This window comes from Mustela nigripes, chromosome 14, assembly GCF_022355385.1.
Source record: "Mustela nigripes isolate SB6536 chromosome 14, MUSNIG.SB6536, whole genome shotgun sequence".
Classification (NCBI taxonomy): domain Eukaryota; kingdom Metazoa; phylum Chordata; class Mammalia; order Carnivora; family Mustelidae; genus Mustela; species Mustela nigripes.
Window position 1 is genome coordinate 30,073,961 of NC_081570.1, and position 12,151 is coordinate 30,086,111.

Below are 12,151 nucleotides of genomic sequence, written 5' to 3' on the forward strand. Positions count from 1 at the left end.
GGCAGACACTTAACCAACTAGCCACACAGGTGCCCCTGCCACAGCTGTTTAAACCCAAATATCCAGATTAAAAGAAATCCAACCTGATGGATTCTGAAGTAAGTGCTTACTCTAGTCCCCCTGGAATTACATAACTTCAAGCTGCCAAAACTGTGTAGGATAGTGTTTAGGCTTCCTGACAGCAGAAGCACACTCAAAACAGCTTGACCTCCACCCTTTAAGATTCTGGACTATGAACAATTTTTTTTTAACCAAGTAATTCAAGTTTTCCTTTAGTCTTTGCAACAAATCTCAGCTAGTGGTGAAATCTTCATAAAGTGTATTTGCATTCAGCAAACACCTACATGCAAGGCCATATAGAGAATATAGGGATGCCAGAAAAAAAGCTTGGAGTTACAGTTCTGGGATACCAGTGCTAAACATGTGATACAAATTTGGTGTCTGCTGGGTAGAGATGCAGGAGTCTCTGGGGTTTTGAATGATAAGAGTAACAAGAGCTGACATTTACTGACTGCTTGCCATAGGCCAGTGACTGTGCTAAGTGCTCTATCTACAACCCTACCATCCTGACCCCATTCACAGATGAGCAAGAGCCTGAGAGGTTCAGAAACTGCCCCAGGTCAGAGTGCACCAGCCGCTAGGGAAAGCCCTTGTTTGACACTACTTTCTCCAAGACCTTCCCCACCTCACTTCCCTTCCAGTTCCTGAGTTAGAGGATTCCATTCACATCCCCCCCCCCCCCAACAAGTTCCAGCTCCTTGTTCTCTGTCCTTCCAGGCGCTTTGCCAGCCCCCAGGTCGGAGCACAGCCTTGGTTCTGCCTTCTGTGAAGACTGTTCACCTATCACCCCTGTTGGGGGCCTGGGTCACTCGGGAGCAGGGACTGGTTGGCTTTATCTCCAGCTCAGGGCAAGGACTGAGCGGCCCATGGTGTTTGCTGTTGAACTGAGTTAAGGGGTGCCATCCTTTGGAATGGCTAAAACCTGATGTTTAGTTTTACAAGAATGGGAGGCCCATTGTTGGAAGAACGCAGCTATCTCTGTTCACTCTAAGTTGAGCTAAATGATTTCTGCTCTGAAGAATCAGACCCACACTGAGCTGGCTTACAGTCTAGCTGGAAGCCCAGTGTCGCACAATAGGCTCCAGATGATGTGGTGCGGACTCCAAGTGGAGTACAGAGAAGGACAATGAAGAGGAAAGGCAATTCAGAGGCTGTGAACAAGCCTGACACGGGGATGCCCCCTTGACTCTGCCCCCACCTCTGCATGCAGTCACCAAGCCCTGGGGATGCAGCCTCCCCAACTGCTTTCTCCTCCTCCCTCCCCCCATCACCAAAAAGGATCATTGCCATGTCCGCACACCCTCATTACTATACCTGCCTCCAGCTGTGGGCCCTGACTCTAAACTTCATCCATGGTCACCCCTGCAGCAGACTGTCTTAGGCATGGTCAGTGGCTAAGTTGCAACATCCCTTTTTTATTTTTTTAAACATATAATGTTTAAAGGTATAAAGTATTTTTTTCAGGGGTACAGGTCTGTGATTCATTAGTCTTACACAATCCTTACACAATTCACAGCTCTCACCACAACACATACCCTCCTCCATGTCCATCACCCAGCCACCCCATCCCTCCAGCAACCCTCAGTTTGTTTCCTGAGATTGAGGCTTTCTTATGGTTTGTTTCCCTTTCTGGTTTTGTCTTGTTTCATTTTTTCCTCCTTCCCCTTAGGATCCTCTGTCTTGTTTCTCAAATTCCTCATATCAGTGAGATCATATGATAATTGTCTTTCTCTGATTGACTTATTTTGCTTGTAAGCTGCAACATCCTTAAGAGGCTTATAAGCAGTGTGAAAATTCATAGAAGACAGACTAAGCATGGGCTTAAGGCACCAACAAATGATTGTTTGCTTAATTAATTTATGTACAGTAGGCTCCATACCCAATGTGGGGCTTGAACTCACAACTTGAGATCAAGAGTCCCACACTGTACTATGGAATGAGCTGGTCAGGCAACCTAGTTTTGATATTTTTTAAAGTCTGAAGAGATCAAGAGAAATTCTTATCTTGGTGGACTTTATTTTGAAGTTTAATACTGAATCCACACTGAGGCCCCATAACCAACTATTGTCCAGGGCCCTGCAAGGTCCTTTGGGTCCATCCTCTGCCAGCCCCTCAGCCTCAGCCTCACCCAGGCCATATGCCCCTCTGTCTCTCCAGGTTCCACTGAACACCTCACCTGCCCAAGCCCAGCTCCACGGTTGTGTGACAGGGCAAATCCCTTAACTATTGCATGGGTCCGTTTCCTTCTCTGTTAAAAGACGTGGTTGAAATGGCGTCTACCCTCTATGTGAGAGCATTTAAGCAATAATGCAGAGCACACATGGCACACGGGAAGAGTGGGGTGGTGCCTGCATTACGCTCCCTGGCGTCGCACACCAGCAGTTTCCTCTGCCCATTGACTTTTCCTGTATCCCAGGCCCATTCCTTCCAGCCTTCAGAGCTCAGTCTAGATGTCACTTCCTCCCAACTCAGCGCCTTAGCCATAAATGAATAAATGCAGCGAGGGAGCATCCAGGAAGAGCAGAGTATGAGGAGGAGGCTGAGTCAATGGAAGGGGTTCCGTGTAGAGCCTTCTCTTGCAAGCCCTCGGGGGCCCTAGCAGTTAAGATGCGCAAAGAGAGCTTCCTGGACGCTCCGGAAGGGCCCCAGAGCTCCCTGGCTCAGCTGGAGAAGGGTGTGCATCTCCCTTGAGCGGCTGGATCAGCAGGGGGCCGCAGCGCGCAGAGCGAGAGCCGGAGGTGACGATGCGGTTGCGGTATCATAGGGGAGCGTGGGGAGCCCGCCTGGAACGCCGGCCAAGAGTTCACAGGAGCCAGATGGGTAGGCGCCGGGGAGCAAGAGACAGAGCAGTAGTCAGGGAAGGAGAACCTGCCAACAACGCGCGCAAGGGAACAGCCCGAGAGGCTCAGGGTGGCCAGCGAGGAACTGCGGAGGCGGCGGCTGGCAGAGGAAAGCGTCCAACTCTCCCGCCGCGACTGGCACCAGCGGGTCGCTCTACTTCTAGACCCCACTGAGGTCTTTCAGGTCCTGGAGCAACCCTCCGCGCACCAGGCGAGGCTGCCGGGTCACTGCGCTGGCCGGACGGAGACTCCGAATCCCCGCCGGGCCGAGAGCGCTCAAGGACACATCGCGCGGGAGCGCAGGTCCCCGATTTCCCCCACCAGCCCTTACCCTGGGAACCCCAGGCCAAGGCCCTGCGGTCGCCCGACGGCGTCCCCAGCGGCTGGGAGAGGAGGCCAGCACCGCCCCGAAGACCCGACGTCTAGACAGGAGACCCCCTCAACCCACCCGTCCAGCACCAACGACGGCTCACATCTCTGGGTAGCCAGTACCCGGGAGACCAATGGAGATCCACAGCCCCACCCCCCGAGTGGGCTGCGCGGCCTTGGCCCCGCCCCGCGCCACCATTGGGCGGGGCCGGAGGGGGCGGGGCCGACGGCGGCGCGCGGGCCCCACAGGTGGGGCGCGCGGCTCAGACGGCTGGTCCCACTGAAGAGGTGCCCGCGGGTCCGCGCCGCACTCAGAGCCGACGGGAGCTCGCCCGTCGCCCCTGCCTCGGAAGCGGCCTCTGCAGCAGCCGACTGAGGGCACAACGGACACAGACAGATTAGCCGCCAGTCCCACAACGGACACAGACAGATTAGCCGCCAGTCCCCCGGCCCCGGAGGAGCGCCTACCGCGAGGCGACGGAGGCCTGGTCGACGCCGCCGAGAGCCTAGCAGGTGCGGCGCGGGAGGCAGGCTGAGGTAGCGCCGCGGCCGCCGGCGACCCAGACCGGAGGCGCCGACTCCGCGCCTCGCCCGCCGCTCGCCGTCGGGGCGGCCCCAGCCTCCTCTCGGCCCCAGAGTGGATGCGCACCCTCTGAGCGCGCACCCGCTGAGCGCCCGTCCGGCCCGCCATGGCCGCGCGTCCCGGGCCGCTGTGGCTGGTGGGTCTGGCGCTGTGCGCGCTGAGCGGTGGTGGTCCCGGCCCGCGCCCCCCGGCCGGATGCCCGGTCCGCCGCCTGGGCCCTCGCGAGCGCCGCGACATGCAGCGCGAGATCCTGGCGGTACTGGGGCTGCCCGGGCGGCCCCGGCCCCGCGCGCCGCCCGCCACCGCCCGGCTGCCCGCGTCGGCGCCGCTCTTCATGCTGGACCTGTACCACGCCATGGCCGACGAGGATGACGAGGACGGCGGCCCCCCGGAGTGGCCCCCGGGCCGCGCCGACCTGGTCATGAGCTTCGTCAACATGGGTGAGTGCGGCCGCCGGCTGGACGTCTGGGGCCCAGACGACCCTGCGGCCTCCGCGTGGACGCGCGTGTGCCGGCGGGGCTGGAGACCCCTCGCGGGCGGCAGGGGCATGTACACCGCCTTGGCCAGTGCGTCCCCTGCCGCGAACAGGTGCCCTCTGGTCGTAGCCATGCCCCCAAGAAGGGGTGAGAAGTGTGGAGCTCAGGGCCAAGTCCAAGGTGGGTGGGGGCTTCGTGGGTTAGCGGACGGGAACGGGCAGAGGTGCGAATGTGAGTCCCAGGGATGTGCGCGTTCGTCCCGCCCCCGAACACACCCAAGGGTAGGAATCATCTCCTGTCGGGTGGACCGGACAGTGCCAGGAAGACAGTTTGGTCCGGGGGAGACAGATGAGTAAACAGACCGGATGCTGTCACAGTGATAAGGGCGGTACTGGAAAAGGACAAAGTTCAGTGTGGAAAGCCCCAGTCACATCATCAAAGTGACCGGAGCTGAGAACCCAGATGTCCTGAGTGCACAGCTGCCTGTTCCCTGGCAGCTCCTGCAGGTGAGGGTGTGGCTGCCAAGGCAGCAGGCGGGAAGGAGTAGCCTCTGAGCTCAATGAGGCAGTCAGTGGTCCTGTCACCCTGGGCCTAGCACCTGGGACATGGCTGGCATGCAGTGAGTGTCCAGGCCGGTGGAAGGACCCAGTAGGCCCCCTTGGACCCTCCTCGTTCTTCCACGCAAAGCCCAGCCTTTCCTTTCTACAGTAATTTTTCTCCAAGTCGTGGTCGCATTTGTGGTTAGAGTACTCGAAGGTGTCTCCCCATTACTAAATCTCTTTAATCTGCAGTCGTGAATGTCCCCTATCTGCTTTGCCTCCTGTCTGTAGCCAGTGAGCTCCAGGGTTCTGGGCTGGAGCAGACACCAGACTGGATGTGGGATTGAAGGACTACAGCTCAGGCTGAGGTGGAGACAGGACCCTTGCCAAAGCCACAAGCATCCCTTCACGTACAGCATCACGCTCACCCCTCCCCACAACCCCGGGAACAGACATGATATTCATCCCCATCTCCCAGATGAGGACAGTGAGGCTCAGAGAGGTAATGTCATGCCCAGGACAGCACAGCCTCTCCATGGCCCAGTCAGGACAGGCCCAGATTGTTTGGCCCTACATCGGGTCCTCAAGGAGATGATATTTCTACTGTCAGGAGGACAGGCTTTCAAGGTGGAAAGAGCTTCCAGAGGGATTTAGGCAGAGAAACCCAGGGGACGGAGCAGCAGCATGTTTTGTGGGATTTTCAGCCGTTTCCTTCCTCTATGAAGGCAGGCAGAGTGGACAGCCAAGGAAACCTCTGTCCATCACACCCCAGAGCTGGTGGGTGGGCTGAGGTGGGGAGTGAGCACCAGGAAGTGGCTGTTAATCTCTGCTGAGAGCCGGGTGCCAGGCATAAGACTTGGTGAGTGGGTTCTGAATGCCAACTTCTTGGTTAAAGGCAGGGTGAGGGACTCAGGACTTAAGAGACCATGTGTGGAACGAGGCTAGAGCCCTGTCCTCAGGACAAGCTGACCTGGGGCTCAGAACCAAGAAGGGTTGTGGATACAGTCATCCTGAGAATGTCGCTAAGGGCAGCATCCATTAGAGTGAGTCACCGCCTAGCCAGGGTCCTGCTTCTCCTGCATCCCCAGGGTGAAGGCGTGCACAGCCTTGGTGGGAGCTCTTACTGCGAATTAAGCAGCACCTTAGCTCAGACAAATCTGATTTCTCTCCTGCCTCTGCTGTGTGACCTCAGGCAAGCCCCTTGCCCTCTTGGAGCCACAGATCCATCCTTGTAAAATGGAGCTCCTAGAGATCAGTGCATCATCAGGGGTATTGTGGGATGGGTTGATAGATGGGAGGAGCAGAAAATCAGCCCTCTAGTAGGTGCACCTGGACTGGTCCCCGCCCCAGCTCCCTGCCAGCTGCTGCCCAGCCTTGGTTGGGTGTGTTGGGAATGTCCCACACTTCACATGTGCAACCCAGAAACAGATTTTAAAAGCCAACCAGGAGGTGCCTGTACCTATTTTTAAAATAAAAACGAGCATCTGAAGAGCCTTTGTTGCACCCATCTAGCGACATGTAAGCTGTTTTACCAGCCCCCTTTGCATGGGCTCAGAGAGGTAAAATGGCCAGCCCAGGGCCACACAGCTCATCCATGGCATCATCCAGGGCCTGTGGATTCCTGATGCCAGCTTCTTCCCACGCTGTCTGTGTGTGTTTCATTAAGATCTGAGGCCTCTGACGCTGTGGGATTAACAAGCAGATCTTTGTTTGGTGGAAGCCCAGTCTGTGGGCGGGCCCAGCCAGCTGTCAGAGGGCCTTTTTATTCTGATGTACTAATTGCACTAGTAGAACTCTTGCAGTGTGAGTGGTTTAACTGGTAATTACCTAGGCTGTGGGGGTGGGAGGTTTAGACACTTAGCAGGAGTCTTTGCTTCTTTGGAGGCCCAGGCCCCAGGCCCTTGAACCGCCACAGAGCCTGATGGCAGTCATGGTGGTATCTACGCCCACAGCTGGGCTACTGTACCCACACCTCCAGCTCCACCTCTCCTACTGGCCTCATCTGCTCTAGAAGCCAGACCCAGTGCCTGCTAGGCCCCTGACCATCCACGGCAGCCTGTGGGACCAGAGGCCTTGGCCCTGTCACAGGCCTCCGGCCCACAGGCTGGGCATCTGTGCCCAAGCAGATGCTTTAGGACACCTTTGTCATGGCTGCCAGCATCTCTGGAGGGAGGCCGGGGCTCTGGTCAGAGCTGGGGCCCCTTCCTGGCCTCTCTGTCTCAGACTGTACACTCTTGGCTCCCCTTGGTCCGGACATGCTGATGGGGGCTGATGCCCATGTGGAGCAGATGGGGTCTGTCCCGAGTGTTTCCTGTGCTCAGGGAGAGGAGAGCCCTGAGCTGGGAGGCAACATTCACATTCTTACACCACCTGGACCCACCACTGATTCCTTCCTGTCCTGAGTCACCTCCCTTCCCTCTGCTTTCTCGTCCAGTCCACAGCGATGGTGTCAGGAAGCAAGGGGCCTCCCAGCCCTGACCCCCTGGCCCTGTGCTGGAGACAGCTCCTCACCGCACTGCCCCATCCCCTGGGCTGGAGGGTGGGTCTGGCCGGCTGTACCTTAGGCACCTGGGGTTGGCCCTGCGGCTGGTGAGGGAGGAATGAGGAGGGAAGGACTGACTCTGCGTGTTCCTTCTGGTCCTTCTCCACCTTGAGTCAGGAGCAGAAGATGCTGAGTTCCACGTTGAGAAACTGAGGCACAGATAGCCCTGCAGGCAGAGGTCTAGCCAGAAATACATGGAGCCATCTTCACTGTTGTCCCAGCCCTTTCTGAGCAGACTTACTCACGTGCCTTGGGCAGCCGAGGACGTAGGTGTTGACCTGAGGTGTTCGATTTGGGGGCAGTAGGGCTGAGTGGAAACGAGGAATCTGGCCCACATCCTCCTCAGCCCTGTGACCTTGAAGGGGCAATGCTTGGTCTCCATGACCCCAGGGTCACTTTCTTTGGTTCTTTACTAGGGAATTCTTTCATTTTTCATGAATTCACTCAACAAATAGTTGTGTGATAACTGCCATGTGCCAGGCACAGTTCTGGTTACTGGGATGTGACAGTGAGCCTAACCAAGTCCAGCCCTCGTGGACCTGGCCTTTGGGGTGGGGGTGGGGGTTGCAAATAATAAATGCATAAACCACAGAGATGGTTGTCAAGTGGTGTAGACAGTGGCACCCCCCCCCCCCCAATCTAGAAACCAGGAGCCGAGGGAAGGGGAAGGCAGAGGGGACCTGGATGGGGGGTTCTGACCGTGGACTCAGACAGAATCTGCATCTCAGTGCTACCACCTGCTGTGAGTGTGATCTGGATCTTCTAGTCCACCTACAGGAGCCTCAGTTTCTTCCTCTGTAAAATGGAGGCACTCAGGGTACCCACCCACTGAAGCTGTTCTGGGAGCATGTGAGATGATGCCTGGTGAGGACCTTGAGCCCAGAACCTCCAGGTCTGTGCCTTCATTTGCAGTACAATTACAGTCACATCTATGTTTTGGAAAAGAGGAGAGTGAAGCTTGGAGAAGTTAGGTGATTTTTCCCAAGGCCACCCAGCAGGTCCGCTTCCTGTCTCCTCTGTTCTTCTCCTGTATAGAAGCCGCCTCTCCACCCCCATGGTGCCCTGGCCCATAAGTGCATTATGTGTAGCAGAACTGGACTGTCTGGAATGTAGGTTGTAAAGAGAATCCTATTTAAAGTGTCTTTATTTGTTGGGGGTTACAAAAGTAAGACATGAGATATGCTCAATATATACCATTCAGATCACACAGAAACAGGTGACACGGGTGCTCCTGGGGATCCTTTTCCCACCAGCCCATGGGCAACCACTTTCTCACTTCTATCACAGTGCATTGAGCTTCCTATGCACAAAAGCACACAGTGTGTGCTTTTATGTCTACTGTTTCACTCAACATAATTTTTTTACATTCGTGCTTGTTATTGTATTTGCAGTTCTTTTTTAAGTGGTGTTTTTTTTTTTTAAGTAATCTCCACACCCAGCGTGGGGCTTGAACTCATAACCCTGACATCAAATCAAGAGTCAGATGCTCTTCTGACTGAACCAGCCAGGCACCCACATGGTTCTTCTTTTAAGAATTGAATTGTATTGCATTCCTCAAGTATATGCATTTATCCGGTTTTATTAATGGATAGTTGGGTCATTTCTTGTTTGGGGTAAGGAATACAGGTGCTGTGAACATGCACATGTGGCTGGGACTGTTGTAAACCTGTATTTTAATCCTGACTCTGCCAGTTGGGAGCTGGGAGATGATACACAGGTGCTTTTTAAAGTCTTGGAACCTCATTTCCTCACCTTTAAGTCCTTTAACTCCCAGGGTTGTGTGGAACTAGGCGAAATGTGCAGTAATGCTAGCTAGATGCTTGTTACATGGCAGGAACTTACTGAGTAATGTTAGTAACTCTAATATGTTACCCTCTACTTGTGCCTCTGCTCATTTTGAACCCTCTGCATACAGTATCCTCACCTCCAGTTCTACTTTAAAAAGGGTAGGCCCAGGGTGCCTGGGTGGCTCAGTCAGTTAAGTGTCTGCCCTCAGCTCAGGTCATGATCTCAGGGTCCTCGGATTGAGCTCCACATCAGGCTCCTGGTTCAGTGGGAAGCCTGTTTCTCCCTCTCCCTCTGCCACTACCTCCCACTTGTGTTCTCTCTCTGTCTCAAATAAATAAGATCTTTAAAAGGTGGGGGGGTGGGCAGAAGTTTCCATAAGTCTGTCTCCATCCCAACTACTCCTAAAGAGACAGGCTTCTTCTATCCTTGAAGTTCCATCCCCCATCCTATGTATTTTTCTTAGGATTTGAGTCACTTTCTGCCAGCCTCATTCAGAGCCATGCCTTGCCCCTTTCTCCTGCTCCCTAAGAAACCATGAACAACCTGAGAACAGGGGCCAGATCTGACTCTCCATGACATCCCCCCTCCCACTGTGCACCCCAGCTCCTGTGTGGCAGGTGCATGGGGCAGATTGGCAAGGTGCAGGAGCCTGGGCCTGGTCAGCTGGGGCAGAGCAGGGCCTGCCCTCCCTGTCCTTATGGAGGCTGACCATGGGTGCAGCATCTCCCTAAACACTTCCCTGGGATCTCCAGTCCTCCCAGGACCCTGCCTGGAGGCAGGTGGCTTCAGCAGGCATTCTGAGGGGACTGGGGTGCTCCCTTTGACAGCAGAACCTCATTGACAAGTGACCCTCCCATCCTAATTTTGCCACTTATAGGGAATCTGGTACCACGCATCTCACATCATCTTTAAGTCTGAAAGAATGGGCTCCAGCACTGGGGCCCAGGACAGGGAGGTACACCCACTCCACCTCCTCATGGGAACCCATTCCCCACAGGAAAAAGGGATGTGTCACTGTGACCGCATCTTTCTGGAAAACTCCCACGGTTCAGTTCTTTCCCCGGAATTGCACTGGAATTGCTCAATCTCCTTAGATCTATTTTAGGCCTTGACTGACTTGATGTGGTGGAGTGTGCGGGTGTCCCCTTTTAATTTGGGGTCTAAAGCTGTCTGAGGTTTGGACCGGCAATCATGAGTGCAGAGCCATTTATGGAAGCAGCTCTTGAAAAAAGTCGGTAATGAAAACTGACTAAAAATACCTTAGAAATGAAGCCTCCTTGGCCTCCTCTGGACAGTACTGAGATTTCTGGGTAGGAGGGAGAAGCCCTTCAGACGCAGAACTGGTAGATGATCAGTGCTGCAGCTCCTCCCTGGGCCCACACCAGGCACAGAGACCCGGGTCTTGCTTTAGGTCTAAAGGGGGCCCCTCAGCCTTGTCACTAGCAGGACTAACTGGACGGGACCAGTGTCTCTGCCTCTGGGACCCTTGGGAGCCTGCCCTCTACCTCAGCAGCCTCGCCGTTGGTGGGGGGGAGGGGGGGCTAGTCCCACAGCAAAGTGAAAATGTGAGCGGCTTCTGACGGAGACCCGCTGTGCTGTAAAAGCCATTCCCAGACCAGCAGCTGCCCCACTGTCCTGCGGAGCTTGGGAAGAACCTGCAGACACATGCCCTCTCTGGGCCCCCGGAACAAAGGGAGCTCAATGACATCCACTGAGAGCCTCCCGTTTCCACCCCACATGGTACAGTCCTGCCCTTAATTGCTCACCGTCCAGAGGGACACACGAACCAGAGATGGGGACCCCTGGGACAGGGGAAAGAGAGAGGCCAGCAGGCTGATCTGTGTGAGGTCAGAGGAGGATGAGGGGCCTTGAAAGCTGGACTGAGAGGAAAAGCATCCTTTAGACAGGGCAGATGGGGGTGACTCAGGAGAGGGCACTTTGGGGAGAGCCTTCAGGGGAGGGAAGAGGTATCTGTAGCCAGAAGGCCCAGGAGGCCATGAGCTCGGGGGGTTGGTGGGGCAGAACCAGAGCTTGGGCTCCTCCTGGGGACCCTGTGGGGCTGTGGAAGGGTTTGAGGGCAGACAGGTCAGGCGATTCTGTTTTCTTAACAGCCACTCTGAGCTAAAGGAAGAGGGTATCTTTTAAAGTCTTACTTTTTGCTCAGAAACAAGACGGATTTAGATCATCCAAATACCCTTAAATTTTGTCCAAGTCACAAAAATATCCAAAGCCATTGTTGGTGTTGGGCTGTTGGATTCAGGTTGTGGCAACTGGAGATCTAGCCCATGAGTGGTGGGTGCAGGTCCTCAGAGGCAGAAAGGCAGAACATAGTCAGCGGCCTTGCAGTCAAGGACATCTCTGGCACACAGCATCCTTACCCATAAGCAGATGTGGAAAGCAGAGGTCATTTTATCAGACGCTGGAGGGAGGAGAAGGTCAGGAGTCCTATGATTGTTTAATTGCCTGGAGCCACAGTAATGGAGTTTTTTTTGTTTTTTTTTTTTTAAATATTTTATTTATTTATTTGACAGACAGAGATCACAAGTAGGCAGAGAGGCAGGCAGAGAGAGAAGTAGAAGCAGGCTCCCCGCTGAGCAGAGAGCCCGATGTGGGGCTCGATCCCAGGACCCTGGGATCATGACATGAGCCGAAAGCAGAGGCTTTAACCCACTGAGCCACCCAGGCGCCCCCACAGTAATGGAGTTAAGAAAGCAAACTCTGCCTCCTCACATGGAGCTTTGTAGGAAATAAGGTACCTGTGGAAACAGTAGTGGCACTGTCTATCCCTGATGGTGGGCTCGTGCCCTGCCATGCCCAGTGTCTTGATGGAGGTGGCTGTCAAGAGCCTCTGTGGGCTCCTAAAAACCATCCATGGTTTCCAGCCTACCTCACAGGGTCCTGGACTGTTGTTGTAACATCAACAACTGTTGAGTTTTATCAGATTCTTCCCAGGT

General features: G+C 54.9%; 1 protein-coding gene across 1 annotated transcript in view; it reads left to right on the plus strand.

The window, feature by feature from the left end:
* The first annotated feature begins 3,483 nt into the window (after nt 1–3,483).
* Nucleotides 3,484–12,151, plus strand: part of BMP8A (bone morphogenetic protein 8a) — a 34,594-nt gene continuing 25,926 nt past the window's right edge. Inside the window, exon 1 of the mRNA XM_059377379.1 lies at nt 3,484–4,292. Coding sequence (XP_059233362.1) covers nt 3,959–4,292 — 334 coding nt within the window. The 5' untranslated portion in view covers nt 3,484–3,958. The remainder of the gene's footprint in view (nt 4,293–12,151) is intronic.